The following is a 16,309-nucleotide window of genomic DNA, read 5'->3' as shown; positions in this document are numbered from 1 at the left end:
AACGCCAACAATAACAAAGCTAGCAGAATACAACGAAGCCGGTAGCTAGGAGCTAACGCTAGGCTATCGTGAAGCTAACAACAAGGAAAAAACAGCTGAGCGCTGCGTTAGCACAAACAACGAAGCCGGTAGCTTAAGAGCTAACACTAGGCTATCGTGAAGCTAACAACAAGGAACAAACAGCTGAGCGCTGCGTTAGCAACAACAACGAAGCCGGTAGCTAAGAGCTAACACTAGGCAAAGTAACGTGAAGCTAACAACAAAGGTAAACAGCGGTGCTGTGAAACTTTACGTTGAACATTTGAAGAGAAGAATAGTCCCGAGACCGGTGGACTGGTCCTAAGCTGTCGCTCTCGGTTATCCTCGAGACGATTATATCTTCTAGAATAGGTTGAAATATACTTACAAATAACGTAGGTCAGGAGCTGTGAGATTCCGTTCGCGCTGTACCATTTGAGGAGCAGATAGCGAAAAGAGACAGTATTGTGGGATGCCACAGGTTTTATGGGGGACTGACCCAGTACCGTAAAACTTGAGTGACAAGCCCTCCGGCCAATCAGGGATCGCCCTGCGGGAGTTAACGTGAGTACGTTCTGTTGTGAGGCTGACGCAATAGCGCCACCCAAAGGAGGGAGTACCGAACTGGAAGACCGAAAATAAACAAATGGTTGCAATTGATTCAGAATCATGAAAACCCCCTAGATAGACCCCTCACATGCTATTTAAAGAAGATTATTTGGGGGGTCTTTTTTCCCTAGTATGGTAAGTGAATTAGAGCCACCAGATCCCATGGGAAAAGTGCTTGGGACCGTCAATTTTTGAATTCGGCGCACAAAAATACCCCTAGGTGCATATTTTCACGCTTTCTGCCGGAAGTGAACACATTAGCCTATTTTTGTTACATATTTCTTCCACTATTATAATCAGATCCCATGTGGGACAACATGCTGTAAACACAAGTGGTGAGTGAGTGGACGGTGATTCCACGTCTAATCAAAACTGAGGCACCGAGGCACTGCCCCATCTCTCTGTCACCCACTGCTCTGTGCTGTGGTTTTGGGGCTCTGGCTTCCTTCCTTCAACTATCAAAGCAGCATCACCACACTCTTCTTTTCAGCATTTCTCCATCTGCTCTCGAGACTCGTGAGCACAGCTGTGTACAGCTGTACACAATGTAAAAGAAGAGGGAGCAGAGGAAAGAGAGGATTTGCCTTTGGACCTTGTGGCGTAGTATAGTTTACGAAGGGTGAAGTAGGACATCGTGGGGATTGGATGCTCAATGGATGGGGAAGGAAAACGAAAAAAAAAAAAAGTCTATTGCGGAAATCAATCTGTAGAGTTTTTCCATCAGATTCAAAGAATGGGGAAATTGTGGAACGAGTCAGATGAAAGGAAAGTGCACTGTAGGAGTCACAAGGGAGCTACCGTTCTGTGTTTTATTATCTGCTGCCACACAGTCACACAGAAAAACAGGAGCACTCAACAAGTCAATGGACTGCATTCACACGGTGAGTACTACTTTCCTCTGTAACCATTAGAATCATATTTTTCTGGTTCTCAATATGCAAACTTAAAATGTGTTGACTTTCTATTGGGGATCTCTTGATGTGACCTCATTATTTTTGCACCAAATAAATGATTGTGCACGGTTTCATACAGAGTAGAGCTAGTTGCGAAACAAAAACAAGCACCACTTCTATGAAATATCCCTTCCATTATCTAATCTAACGTCTACTCTTTGGATAAGATGTACCTAAACTAAGCAAGGTAAGCTTGTAGATCCTCTATTTTCAGTGAATTACACCGGCACGCAACAAAGTATAACAGCGCTTTAAGTTTAGTTGAGTAGAACTTGAAAAATAATCTATGTAATTTAGTTCCTGTTGGGCCTGGTGCTGAGGACGGTGGTCAGCTGGGCTGGCTTAGAGGGCAGGATTAATGCTGATCCAGTCCAAACCCACACAGCTGGCCCTGGGCCATCACATACACCAGCGCTAGAGAATGTATGATCTTCCCAAGAGGAACAGAACAACTCCAAAACGCATTATACAGTAGTTCATCTGCTATCATTATAATAAATAAAACTATTGACAGGACACAAAACAAATATAAATGTTTTTTTTCCCTCTTTTCCTCTGTGTAGCGCTGAGAAACTAATACCCAACATGATGGCCGATTTCCTTCCGACGACCACGACTGCCACGAGCACCTTCCTATTCCCGAACACCTCCCTTTTCCTAACCAACGACAACAGCCCGGTGACTCCAATAATGACACCTGAACCCTGCCTTATGGATGACAGCTCACTGAAGGTCCTCTTTGCGGTTCTTTACTCGCTGCTCTTTGTCCTGGGTCTGGCTGGCAACTTGCTGGCCCTCTGCGTGTTTTTCAGCGTGCACTCCAAAAGGAACTCTGTCCGCGTGCTCCTGATCAACGTGGCCTTTGCAGACCTGCTGCTGGTTGTGTGTCTGCCTTTTAGAGTGCTTTACCACAGCCAAGATAACCGCTGGGATTTGGGTCCTACCATGTGCAAAGTAGTGGGAAACCTCTTCTACATGAACATGTACATCAGTATCACACTGCTGGGGTTGATCAGCGTCGACCGCTACATGACGATCCAACATGGCATGCAGTACCGGCCGAACACCAGAAGATGGAGCACTGTCGCCTGTTCCATCATCTGGGTCATGGCGTTAGTCATGTGTTCAGTGATGGTGTTCTCGAAGAAAGAGGGGGATGTCAACAGGTTGGTGTTATCTTTAATTAAACTAAATTATCCTGTCTCAAAGTTTACATTTGACGCAACAGTCCCTGTATGTGTATAGCGTGCAACCAGTATCACAAACGAATAATCTATACGTCTTGAACAGGTGTTTCCAATATAAGAACCTCCAGAATGCAAAGTGGAGAGCCTACATCAACCTCTCCTTAGTGGCTGTCTTCTGGATCGTATTCTTCGCACTTGTTGTGTCTTATGGGAAGATTGCTCTGAAACTTTTAAGGACATCGCGGGAGAAACCGGACCTGCCTAACGCTCGCCGCTACACCCGGACCGCCAAGAAGTCCTTCTTCGTCCTATTTCTATTCACCATCTGCTTCGTCCCCTATCACCTGGTCCGGGTGCTCTATGTATACTCCCAGATCACACACACTTCCTGTTTCTGGAGGGGCGTGGTCGACAAGGCCAATGAGGTGGCTCTTTTGTTTTCCGCCTTGAGCAGTTGCCTGGATCCCGTTATGTACTTCCTGCTGTCCTCGTCTGTGAGAAAAGAGGTGCTGCGATTGGTAAGCAACATGCTCTTCATACGAGAGAGCATGGCCCGGGGGAGCAGCTCCACTGTTGAGGTAGCGAGTGGGAACAGGAATGCTGTCAGTGGACAGGCATCAGCCGGGGCAGGAATGCCGTCAGTAGACGGGCATCAACTCGGATTAGGAACGCTGACAGTGGACACTAGGTATAGTTAAATGAATGTAGGTTGTAGTGTGCCAGGTCAATTGGAAATCACAACATATATTTTGTTTGCAATGATATTCATTGTTTATGTTGTCTTTTTGCATTCATCCACAACCCAACAGAGGTTAGGAAATGGTCTGAGAGGCATACGTCAGAACCAACTGAAAGTTATTGCCTATAAAATGATGGAGGTCCCAGATGGCCGTTAAGTCATTGTCTTAGCAGTAAAAGTAAGTAAGTAGGAAAGTAGCCTTGGGAACCATGTGGCCCATAGGGCAGGAGCCCGTTTCTGTAGCGTCAGGCGGCTTGATGTACACATGCTTCCTCTAGCCATGAAGTCCACCACCTGGACATGAGTCACAAGCAGGGAGGCATTGGGTCTTTGGTATGGGTCAGAGCAATTATCACTGACCAGCAATAACCTTGCTCTCATGAATGAAGATGGGTCAGAGCAATGATCACTGATCTGCAATAACCTTGCTCTCATGAAGATCAGTGGACATCAGCTGGGTCACCACCCACCTGATAACCAGGCATACTTAATTAACTGGTGGGTGTGGCCACATAAAAACATAATTATAACACTTTGTGTACACTTTTTTGGAAAAAATCTTCCTCCTGGTATAATCATAATACCTACTACTCATTATTTACCACCAAGTTTCATGAAAACCCCCCCCATTCATTCACTACGTATTTTGTACACCACATACACACAGAAAGGAGATGGCAAAACTGCCCGTAATTATTGTGTACAATTTTTTCTGCTGGACTCGTTATTTCAAACCATTCATTCTTGTGCTCAAGCACTGTTGAAATAAAAGCAGCCTATGAACAAAGTGAGCACACAGACGAGACATAGGACATGCTGATACATTATGATGAAACCAAATGAAAGGGAATAGCAACTTTACGGACTATATCAAAAAGTGAGTAGTCATTGCAAATTGTGATCAGAGATCAGAAGCTTATGCAGAACAAGTCACACATTTTATTAAGCATGGGTCCATTCTGTTATGCCCTATTCAATGTTTGAAAAGAGCCAAACTCACAACACATCACAATGCAACATGTTGTGAGCTTGAATATCTGTAAGGTTTAAACTGATTAAAATGCCCCATCAAAATGTCACTGCTTTTGAGACCTGTGTCAAAGACACAAGATGCATTTTAAGGCAACACTACTCTGGTAAATATGCATCATTTAAAATGGGTGTAAATTCAATAAATGCATGAATAAATAAACTAACTAGCTTTGTATGAGTTGACCATTTCTGGTTATGCATGACATCAGTTCAAATATTTATTATACAAGGTGATGAGCAAGCAGGGAAATGTGAGCCCTAGTCTACACAACTAACACTGTTTATTGCCCAACCAGTTAGAACAGCAGCACCACCCCAAGGCAGAAGATAAATGGACAATAGACAACATTGAAGAAATTACCATTGAAGAGTGCCCTCCACTGGATTATGTTTAATGGTGCAAGGGTTTCCAGTAGCAGTGGATTAGTTCATATCTTCTGGCAACTGTGATACTAAACCAGAAGTTACTTTATTGAACTGGTTAAAATGTAATTATACTGTATATTACTTATACTTACATGCTAAACCATTTTAATAGTTCATGTAAGTACATATAATATACATTATGTATACATATGGACTTCTCTGATAAGCAAGCAATACTGTTCTAAACAGTATTGCTTACCGAAGATTTTTTGACTTTTATACAAATAACATAAAAGGAATACCGCATAGGAAAGAAATCATGTACTGTAGGAACAAATAAGCTGGACCTACTGTCTGCATCTTGCAAGTGCAACTTGCAAAGACATTTTGTTCCACACAGATTCTTGTTGGATTGAAACACATTTCTAGTTGCAACATAACATAGTGTATGGTATATTGCTGCTTTGTTCCAAAATTTCAAAATAAAAATATTTTGCTCATTTTGATTGTTTGTTGTTGTTTATCTTATTTTCTGGAGTTGACAAAGACCGGATTAAGAATATGTGCCCATACTAGGATCAAAATTGGATTAGAATACATTTTGGTGCATAGCATCAGATAATCCAGTAGTAGACGGCAGTTTATTCTTACCCATTTACATTTTGGGGGCATAATGAATTATGCAACAGAAATCAGAATGCATTTTTGATCATCCAAAACAATATTATATGTATCCAAATTCAGCCCTCATACTGTACTTACTACTTAGACCAGCAGAAAAAGGGAAGAACCAAGAGAACACGGAGTGCTTACTGTAGATCATAGTCTATAACATGATACAAGTGAAATATGCTACCACTGAAAGACATGCAAGTCATTTCCTGTGTAAGACCAGCTGGTGAAAATGCACCATGGTTGCACAGATGACACCTGTCACTATGCCAAAACAGACTCACGGTTTCCATGCTTTATCATATCGTCACTGTCGGGCAGAAACCTTGTATCTCCAAGTTTCAAATGTGTACATTTTTTTCGCGAAGTAAAGCCCTTCTTCGTCAGACAAGGCCGTTGCACAAAAGTAGTGAAAACAGCCGCGAGGCGTTGTGTGCTTGTAGAACGTCTGTTGTCACTAGTTTAGTTCATTTTTGAAATGATAAAATCTAACGGTTCAAGGTTTCCACCAGACAACGACGATATACAGTAGTCACTTCCGCAACAATGCATGCAATATTATCAACATACAAGCATTACAAATACATTGTAATGCATTGTAAGCATTTCATCCAGTGTGGCTTGGTTAGAGTAAGTGCCATGAGCACTTGGCAAACAACAGGGCAAGTGCTCATAGCATTATAGCTGAGATACATATGAAACATACTGTAGGCCTACCTGTACAGTAGCTATAGGGTTCTCAGCTATTAATACGACTTCCCCTTTCAGAATGACTAGATCAGCATCTACGAGAAGAAGCTTCTCTTTCTGCCTTCCACTGCCAGTAAGTTGATTATCTTCTGTGTGCATTTTGTTAGGGTTAGGGGAATTGCTGTTGAAAGACCTGCGATTCCGAACGTAATCAGGACTCTTGTGACTGGTATGTATAAAGCAAAAAAATAATAATAATAATAATCAGAGTGCAATGACAATTTGTCAATTTAGAGTTGTCAAAAGTAAAAGTTTGTGGCTTGTACTGACAATCATTCAGATAATTACTTATTGATTATATGTTGACTTATGATGTATTACAAGAGGTACTACTGTACATACCGTAGTCAATTATGTAACACCTTCTGTATCAACGGTGTAAAAAAATATGCTGTGAAATGTTGTTCAATGATGTTTTACATCTCCTTGGAGGAGGAAATGTTCTATATTTACACTTCTTGGCTCATCCCAGGGACAATTTACATTTGTAGTAGGCCGCTAATATGGCTTTTCACAAATACTGTACATTTCTAGGTCCTGATTTCACGCTGGTATTTATTAAAGGGATAGTTCACCCCCAAAATGACCTTTTTTTCTATCGATTATTAACCCCATGGAGACTTGAGTTGAATTCATGGATATTTGAATTTTAAGAGACTCTTTGTGTCTCCATAGGGAACCACTACTGAAGCACCTATTATTGGCTTAGGAATGCGACAAATCAAAAAAATATCCATGAATTCAAGTCTCCATGGTGTGAGTAATCAATAGAAAAAAGTTATTTATTGCGTTAACTATCCCTTTAACCCACCCATTTGCCATAAGCCCTAGGTTAAGCATTCATGCTTGTAAATCAAAGCCCAGGGATAACATCTTAGTACACTCACACAACTGCAGCACACAACTTATTTATATTGAAGACAACTCGAGCAGGATCTTTGATTGGACAAAGAGCGATCCATTACTTTTGTTCTATCATGATTTCACTAGCGATCTTAACCCCAGTGATTTTGGGGATAACTGTGCTCTTGATGAGGGTTTAGGTGGGGTGTGGATATGCCATTTTCAAAGGTCTAAGTGTGAAGCTACTGTAAGCCCAGAGCTAACAGAACTGAAAGCCCTGGACTAACAGGGGTTGGTTTTCACCCATAGCTAAGTGTGAAAATCCCTAACGCTGTATTTTTCTACCCCCATTGTCCATTTGTAGCGCAATGGAGAATTCACCCTACTCTTCCCTGTTGGTTAACAGCTCCCTCTCGACTCTGCCCCCTGCATCCCACCCTGACTCCACGTTCACCCTCTGTCCTACACGTGCCACGCTCAACTTCCTCACCTTCCTGTATGCTTTCCTCTTCCTCACTGGTCTCCCAGGCAACGCCCTGTCTTTGTGGGTGTTCCTCCATTGCATTTCCTCCAGAACATCCACTCACGTCTACCTGTGCCACCTGAGCTTTTCCAACCTGCTGCTGGTTCTCACCGCGCCCTTCCTGGCGCTCTACTACACCAGCGGTCCGTCCTGGCCACTGGGCGGCTTTGCGTGCCAGCTCGTTCTGTACGTCGCCACGCCTGTGCTCCACATCAACATCTATATCGGCGTGGTCATCCTGACCTGGGTGGCCCTCAACCGCTTCTCCACCCTCATCCAACACACGCACGCCACCAGGCCCAGTGCCTGCACCACCCTGCTGCCACACAGCTTCTTCGTCGGCCTGAGGAAGGCCTCTGTCGCGAGGGTCGTGTGCGCGACCGTCTGGGTGTTGGCGGTGGGGGCCATCGTGCCTGTGACGGTGTATTACTCTAAAGAGGAAGCCATGAGGGCAGGAGACGGAGCAGGGGAGGAGGTGTGCTACAGCCCAGTGGTGGAGATAGGGGGCAGTCTGTCCAGGGCATCCACAGGGATTGCTGTGGCCGTGTTCTTCGTGTGCTTCCTGGTGGTGCAGATGTGCTACATGACGGTGTTGCAGCACATCAGGCGATCATGCCGCAGCTCAACAATCACCGACTCACATAGGCTGCTGGCACGGGTGTTCCGGAACATTGTGGTCATCCAGGTGAATTGGTTTATAGTAGATCAATATCTTTTGTACTGCATTTACTGTACCTGCCCAATTAAACAAATCATTGGCTATGAAAGAAGTTACTAACCCTCAGATGTCCTGCACATTTTGTTCAAATACCAAGGGAGAGTAACTGGGAATTTGAATGTAAGGAATGATCCTGTTCATGTATCCATGGCCTATTGCAACGTTTCATTAAGATATTCTATAAAAAACTTATTTGACTTCTCTTGCCAGGTGGTTCTGGTTGTGTGTCTTTTACCACACCACATATTCAAGCCCATCTTTGTCTCTTTGGTCCAACAACAACTGACAGCTCCAGCACCCAGTCCCACCACAAATGACCACTGTCATCCACTTTCCAGCCTTGTTGAGGTGAGAAAATGTACTTTGTACCTGCACCTGTACTACAGCAAAGCAATGGGCACACTTGTTTACTGATCTATAGTAAAACTGTATGGCTAAGAAGAAGGCCAATATATGGCTATGCAATTTATGGTACGTAGAGAGATTGTGCTGCATTTTTTTAAACAATTTGCTATTGTGTGATCATTGTGTCAAGACAAAGCCCTATAATCAATGTTAAAATGACAAATTCTAAAAGAAAAATATATTCGTCTTTATGTTCCTCCAGATAAAAAACGGCCTGCTCCTTCTGACTGCTCTGAGGGGTTCCGTTGACCCTGTGATGTACTTCCTGTTGGACAAGACCTTCCACAACCATGCCATCAGACTCTTCAGATGCTGGCCACAACCTTCCGGCAGCCAGTTATCTGGCTCAACGTTGGACAAAGCAAATGGGAAGATTGGCGCACTGGGGCAGGGACAGAAAATCCTCCAGTAGATATAACCAGGCTTGCTCATCTGTGAAGAGAAAAGCCTGGTCTAGACATAGGCAGAGAGTGCCTAGAAAGGTGGGACTTCTGCTGTGTCAATTTCTCCGGATGTTGCCTTTTTTTTCACAGTGCGGTGTTCCAGCGAACGTATTCCCTGCTGAAATACAAAATCTGTTCTACTTCTCCCGCTCCTTCGGTTGCGCAACAATATCCAAACAAAACATGGATTCTGACAAAGTTACACCTATTAAGAGCGAGTTAAGAGCTACAATCTATTTTGGTTTGTTTAGCTGGGGGATGTAAACGGACCTGCACTGCATGACATAACTTCCCTTAAACGCAGGACTTCCGCCAAATTCAAGCACTTAAATTAAGACAACGCAGAGCGCAGGTCTCGCCAAGCGTGAGTGGATATGAGTCAAAGGTTTGCACTGTAGCCTGTTATGCACTAGGCCTTGCTTAGCTTTTTAGAATTTAACCTAAGATGTTACTGATCAATGGCAAGCATTCAGAATGAGAGGTTTGCCTGTGTTTGTGTATTTTTCTTGAATTAATTGTCAGGTACTGGGGCTGGCATGCACACATTGTGTGCATGCAAATCCCATTTAATGTCAGACAGTGGACTCTATGAATTGACCAGAGCAGATGACAAAGAAAATGTGCACGTTCAGTGGGACAGTAAACTAAATGTACAACTGTACACTGTACACTGTACACTTAATGTCTAAGGACCTCTGCTATTTTAAAGCATGGTTAGGTCTGACCAATATCCCAGGGTCCTTCTGTCCATCCCAAAATGTGGTTTTAAGAACATAAAAGGCTTTTCACCCCCAAGCACAATTTTCCTTGCCATAGGTTATGGCAAGGAACGTTTGACATTTGAACGTTCATTAACCTGCACTGTCCCCTAAAATAAAGAAATAAAGAAAGATATGAAATGGTTTTTTGTTGGTTATAATGGAAGCTTACACACCAGGGTGGAACTTTCATGCGTCAGTTTTTCTGCAACTGTGTTGCAGAATTCTGTCTGCAAAAACACAGGTTTGCCTCTATCACTTTCCTTTCCTCATTTTGTTCACACAGCTCACTCTGGCTATAAAGAAATGTACAGTAAAAGTAAATGCAGATAACAAATGTCCCCGCAAGAATCAATGATTATTATTATTATTATTATTCATAATAATTATTCATAATAATAATAACAATAGGATACCAAAATGTTTATAACTAATATCTGTATTTAATTTCTGTCTAAGTAGTCTATATGTACTGTACATACAGTACTGTAACTATGTAGCCGTTCCTTCGGCCGGGCTACACCAGAAAACTCACACGCACGTGTGCGCTGTCTGTGCGTGTGCGAAAAGCCCCTGGCTACAATAGCCAGGGGAAAAATGTATGAACGAAATAAAAATAAAATAAAATAAAATAAAATAAAAATAAAACAATTCAAGGGAGGGAGTAGGGGGGACTATTATGTGCAGGAGAGGAGGAAGTTTGTGTACAAAACACATACGCGCGCAGCCGCGCACAAAATAGAACCAATCCCATTTTACAGCATGCGTATCGGGGGCTCGCCCTATGCGTGAGCCTGGTGTAGCCGATATTATTGATATATATTGGCGCGTACGCACTGACGCGCGTGAAAAGGCTTGGTGTAGCCCGGCCGTTATTGTGTCTGAAAGCCTAAAGCCTGAAACATACTCCACGCAAGTACGTTAACGACAACACCTGGCCATGCTGCCACAAATACACTTCCCTGGTGAACATACTGCATGCAGTGCATGCTCTTATTTACTGGTGGACTGGAGGTAATAGAGTTACATTTGCAATTATACAGTGCTTTCCCCTTTGTTTTCCAATTAATGTCTGTATGCATCATCTATCTTGTTTAGCAATTGTGAATAAATTACTGAACATCTATTATGTGCCATTATGTGCGAGGGACATATGAGGCGAGTACGGAGAAAGGGAGGAAGTATGATTGGGGTGCTCTGTGAAGTGTGGCCCTTGCAGGTGTCTGTCCCCCAAGGGGCCAAGGCCCATCAGAATGAAGCAATAACTGGCAATAGAATTAAATTCACTCCATTGTGTTTAACATACTGTAAGACATGCCAGAGGAAGGAAGGGAGCTGACACAGGGCAAGAGAAATAGCACAGATATAGTACAGACAACTGGGTATTTCACCTACATTTGAGACAGCGCCACCACACTCTGGGATAAAGGCAGCTATATGATAACCCCCTGCAGCTACACCCAAACATGACATGTGTCATGTTGACTGGGACAGCATGACGTCATACCCAAACAAACCGTGTCATCATGACATAAGACTCCTACAAATCATATAAGGATCTCCAAATCAACCATGACCATATATAGAGTTCTGGGTTGACCATTGTGTCTGAATATGGAGTGATAACTCACTCGCTCTAACCTCTTGAGTAACCATGGCGATCTAACGTACAGTGTATATGGTATTATGGAGATCAATATGCACTGATATCATAGACAACTTGAACCAAAAATGCATACAGTATATATGGAGATTTGATTTCAACATGCACTGATGTCGGTCCGACTCAACAGAAACCGTGTCAAATGCACATGGAGCTTTTTCAACATGTACTGATGTCAGACTCAACAGAAACCATGTATTATTATTATGACTAGAAGCTCGGCCGCCCGACGTCTAGTCGGCGCCCTGGCCAACTCGGGAACAATGTAAATAGGGAATGAATGCCCCGCCCTTTAATGCAAACCTCATTATACCTGTTGTCATAGGATCCGTTTTGACCATCTGTTTGCCTGTGTCCATTTATGCCCATATATGGAGATATCTGTCAATGTCCATTTTATGCCCATATATGGAGATCTCTGTAGGACCCGTTTTGACCATCTGTTTGCCTGTGTCTATTTATGCCCATATATGGAGTTATCTGTCTGTTTGCCTGTGTCCACTCATGCCCATATATGGAGATCTCTGCAGACACAGTGCCGGTTCCGGAAAACTCAGATGTGGAGCTGATGTCAGACATCAGCTCCACATATGGGCGTCCATTTTATGCCCATACAGAATATGGAGATCTCTGTGAATGCCCTACCCTTTAATGCAAACCCCATTATACCTGTTGTCATAAGACCTGTTTTGACCATATGTTGCCTGTGTCCATTTATGCCCATAGGAACATCAAAACATGTCATACTGATGACATTCAATACATAACCATGGCATTTTGTGTTGACTCATGTGGCGTACGTGATGTCAGAGCCTTTTATGAAGTGATGTCACAATGAGTCAGCGCTTGCGCCGATTTCCTCCGGAACAGCCTGATGTCAACAATCAGCCCCGCATAAGGAGATTCAGAACGTTTCGCGCCGGTTAGGGAAAACCGTGCGTCGGGTCGGGTCGAGGCCCGGCACTGCAGTCCGTGCCGCAGCGGGGAACGCGCGTGCCGAATCTGAAGCCGGTGGGACGAACGGTTCTCGAGATACGCGGATTACAGACAGACAGACAGACAGACAGACACACACGCAGAGAGAGACTTCTCGCATTTATAGATAGATAATAAGGATGAGAGTTGCGCACGTGTCCCCCGGGCTGGGTGATTCTGATATTGGTCAGCTCGGGCTGTGCAACCGGGAAGGTAACCAATATTATGTACATTATGGGTGTGTGTGCATTTCAGAGAGCTTATATTATTGAGCGTGTGTGTGTGTGTGTGTGAGTCTATCGGTAGAGGTAATCAGCTTTTATGTTGGCAGCGATCTCGGCTTCCCACTTGTCTCCGTTGTTGAGCAGCTTCTCCTTGTTATAGAGCAGTTCCTCGCGGGTCTCTGTGGCGTACTCAAAGTTGGGGCCCTCTACGATAGCGTCCACAGGACAGGCCTCCTGGCAGAAACCACAGTAGATACACTTGGTCATGTCAATGTCGTAGCGAGTCGTCCTCCTGCTGCCGTCGGCGCGCGTCTCCGCCTCGATGGTGATGGCCTGGGCGGGGCAGATGGCCTCACACAGCTTGCAGGCGATGCAGCGCTCCTCTCCTGAGGGGTACCTGCGCAAGGCGTGCTCCCCTCTGAAGCGGGGTGATAGAGGTCCTTTCTCAAACGGGTAGTTGATAGTGGCGGGTTCTCTGAACAGGTAGCTCATGGTCATACCCAGTCCTCTGAAAAGCTCTGTCCACAGCAGAGTCTGAGCAGAACGGTCTGTGATGGACCTGAGGTCTGTGGGAACTTCCCGAGCATTCACATACTTGAATCCTTCCCTCTGTGCTGATAGCGTGAACGACCTCGCAGCAAAGACGCCTGGCCTTGACACAGTGTATAGTAAGCGCAATGTCGCAGCCATCACGTCTTTAACATGCATGGGTTGCTATCGGGATCTCTCAATCATAACTGCAGACGATTGCGGGACGGACCTGGCATGGACAGAGAGTCAGAGACACCAAGTTTTATAGTCTACGTGACATAATAGTCTCCAATACATGGGTACGTTATGTTTGTGACATGGAGATCTTCTATGTCACATTCCATGTCAAATATACATATATGGGCACGTTTGACTTTGTGTGTATGTCCCTAGGCAGTACGAGACTAACGTCACATGAGACTAACGTCATAGAAATATCATAGAAATACGCAGGGACCAACATCACCACAGCTGATGTCACGGACATAACGGCCCATACAAGGAGATATTCACATGTGTTGTGTTTGATACCATGCACACAGGTGAGAATTTTCTTTATCAATTTCCGTCAGAAATTTATAAAGAGAAACTTGTCCAACCTCGCCATTTGTATACGTGTAAGTGTGCTAGAAGAACTTTATTTCTGACGTGAGGTTATCAGTGAATTACAAAAAAATGCATTAGCGTCATTTTTGTCACAAAATAGTTATTTTTAATAGTAATTTGTGTTACTCATCTTTATAGTGTTGAAATCGTTTTTAATGCAGAGGATATTTTTGATAATATACTGTAAGCCATTTAAGTCATAAAGGTACCTCTCGTTGAATACAACGGACAGGAGCAAAAACATAGTCTCTGGCCATCTGGCCAGACGGAGACAACAATAAATGAGTACATAAATAACTATTAACACACACACACACAAAAGGGGTTGTTCAAATTGGCCAAGTGAAAATGTCCTTAAGTCACACTTGTTTACCCCAATCAATGTAATCTGCAGTATCTTAATCAAATGAATTTTTCCCCACTAATTTTCTCAGGGCAGCACTCCTCCTCACCAAGTGATTACTGCAGTAATTCACATCATTTCCCCAATTGTTCAGCCTCATTACAGATGCCAATGGCCCACATGAAAGTGTGTGTGTGTGTGTGTGTGTGTGTGTGTGTGTGTGTGTGTGTGTGTGTGTGTGTGTGTGTGTGTGTGTGTGTGTGTGTGTGTGTGTGTCAGTCAATATGTGTGTATACGTGTGTGCCGAAGTTCGACTGCTGAGGCTGTGTTCATCTCAGTGGTGGACGAAGTACTCAACCTCAGTACTTGAGTACAGATACTAATGATCACATTTAATCAAAGTAAAAGTACAAAAGTACATGCTTTTTAAGTGCAAGTACAAGTAAAAGTAGAAATACTTATTTTAATTTTTTGGTCAATGCAATGCTGTAATGTTTTCACAATTAATTTATGGATGATTCAGATTCAGCGCGTTCTACATTACCGCTGGTAAGAAGTGGGATATCCTTATTATTTTTTACGTAGATCCCAGTCAGTGGAGAGGTACTGTGATTGGTTTCCTTCTTTGAAGAACACAGCGTGTGCGGCCAATTGCATTTTAGGAGAGAAGAAAAAAGAAAAGAAAAAGAACAGCCAAACTAAAAGTAACTAGTACTTCACAGCCTTCCTAGAAATGTACTTGTAAATGTAAAATATTCTGATAGTCTTGTAAATGTACTTGTAAATGTAAAATATTCTCATACTCTTGGAAATGTACTTGAGTGAAAGTAATAAGTATCAAAAGAATCTAAAACTCAAGTACAAATACTCAAAATCTGTACACGAGTACAGTACTCAAGTAAATGTATTCTGTTACAGTCCACCACTGGGTCCTCTTACCTAAAAATGACATTAGTTTCAGTGTCTATTGAGTGATTGCTGTTTCTGTTTTGTTTCGAGTAACTCTTCTTCAATGTGAAAAGTCCATCACACTCAACTCGGGAGATGTGTGACTCACACACCTCGGCCTGGGTGTTCAGAACACTACTCTGCACAGATCAAGGGGCGAATGATAGAAATACAACACTACAGATTCTGGTGGGATACATACAGTACATAAAAGTGGAATTTAGTCACCAAACTTGGGGCAGAAACAGTGTGTGTGTATGAGCGCGTGTGTGTGTGTGTGTGTGTGTGTGTGTGTGTGTGTGTGTGTGTGTGTGTGTGTGTGTGTGTGTGTGTGTGTGTGTGTGTGTGTGTGATAATGGACACATTGGGTGCATGCGAGTGCTGCGGAGGCTTAATTTTTAGAGCTTTTATGTCCTGACACCACGAGGCCCATTGCTTGCCATTAGAGAAGCCATTATCTTTGACCATGTATGTAGCCACCCATTATCACACAAACAGCACCAGCAATGCTGCTAATAGCCCCCTGTGAGCAACAGGAACAGGGCCTGAGTGGACTGCTGCTATTTTACCTTGTAAAAACAGCTGACACTCAAGTGCCCAATGGGGAAATAAGACCCTTCCCTGACTCCCTTAATTCCAGACATTCATATGGAGGATGTGACATTTGCTCCGGAGCGAGACACAGTACAGAGGAGAGAGACTGACACAGATGCAGCGGGACAGACAGACAGACAGACAGACAGACAGACAGACAGACAGACAGACAGACAGACAGACAGACAGACAGACAGACAGACAGACAGACAGACAGACAGACAGACAGACAGACAGTTGATAATATGAGGGATAGAAAGACTGACTGATTGACTGCTTTATACTAGATGGAAAAGCTCTGACTGATTTATCTGAGTGATCAACAGACACATAGATACTTTAAGACATCTTCTTTTTTTTAATATTAACCACTTGAACCCTGTCCATATTCTGAGAACTTTAACAAAAA

General features: G+C 43.4%; 4 protein-coding genes across 7 annotated transcripts in view; 2 read left to right on the top strand and 2 right to left on the bottom strand.

The window, feature by feature from the left end:
• Positions 1-16,309, bottom strand: part of caska (calcium/calmodulin-dependent serine protein kinase a) — a 170,779-nt gene that overhangs the window by 56,452 nt on the left and 98,018 nt on the right. The window lies entirely within an intron of this gene.
• gpr34b (G protein-coupled receptor 34b) lies at positions 2,166-3,465 on the top strand (the record flags this gene model as incomplete). Its single annotated transcript, XM_080753432.1, has 2 exons — positions 2,166-2,746; positions 2,871-3,465. 2 exons carry the CDS (start codon positions 2,166-2,168, stop codon positions 3,463-3,465), a joined length of 1,176 nt encoding a protein of 391 aa, XP_080609558.1.
• On the top strand, positions 7,538-9,227 carry LOC308308060 (putative G-protein coupled receptor 82; the record flags this gene model as incomplete). Its single annotated transcript, XM_080753430.1, has 3 exons — positions 7,538-8,377; positions 8,621-8,758; positions 9,018-9,227. 3 exons carry the CDS (start codon positions 7,538-7,540, stop codon positions 9,225-9,227), a joined length of 1,188 nt encoding a protein of 395 aa, XP_080609556.1.
• On the bottom strand, positions 12,951-13,568 carry LOC308308361 (NADH dehydrogenase [ubiquinone] iron-sulfur protein 8, mitochondrial-like; the record flags this gene model as incomplete). The annotated part of the gene is made up of 1 exon (XM_080753788.1): positions 12,951-13,568. The coding sequence occupies one exon, from the start codon at positions 13,566-13,568 to the stop codon at positions 12,951-12,953; it is 618 nt and encodes a 205-aa protein (XP_080609914.1).

Source organism: Nannobrachium achirus (assembly GCF_963921795.1).
Source record: "Nannobrachium achirus genome assembly, chromosome: 22".
Lineage (NCBI taxonomy): Eukaryota > Metazoa > Chordata > Actinopteri > Myctophiformes > Myctophidae > Nannobrachium > Nannobrachium achirus.
Note: the sequence above shows the minus strand (reverse complement) of the source record. Positions and strands in the feature narration are given on the sequence as shown.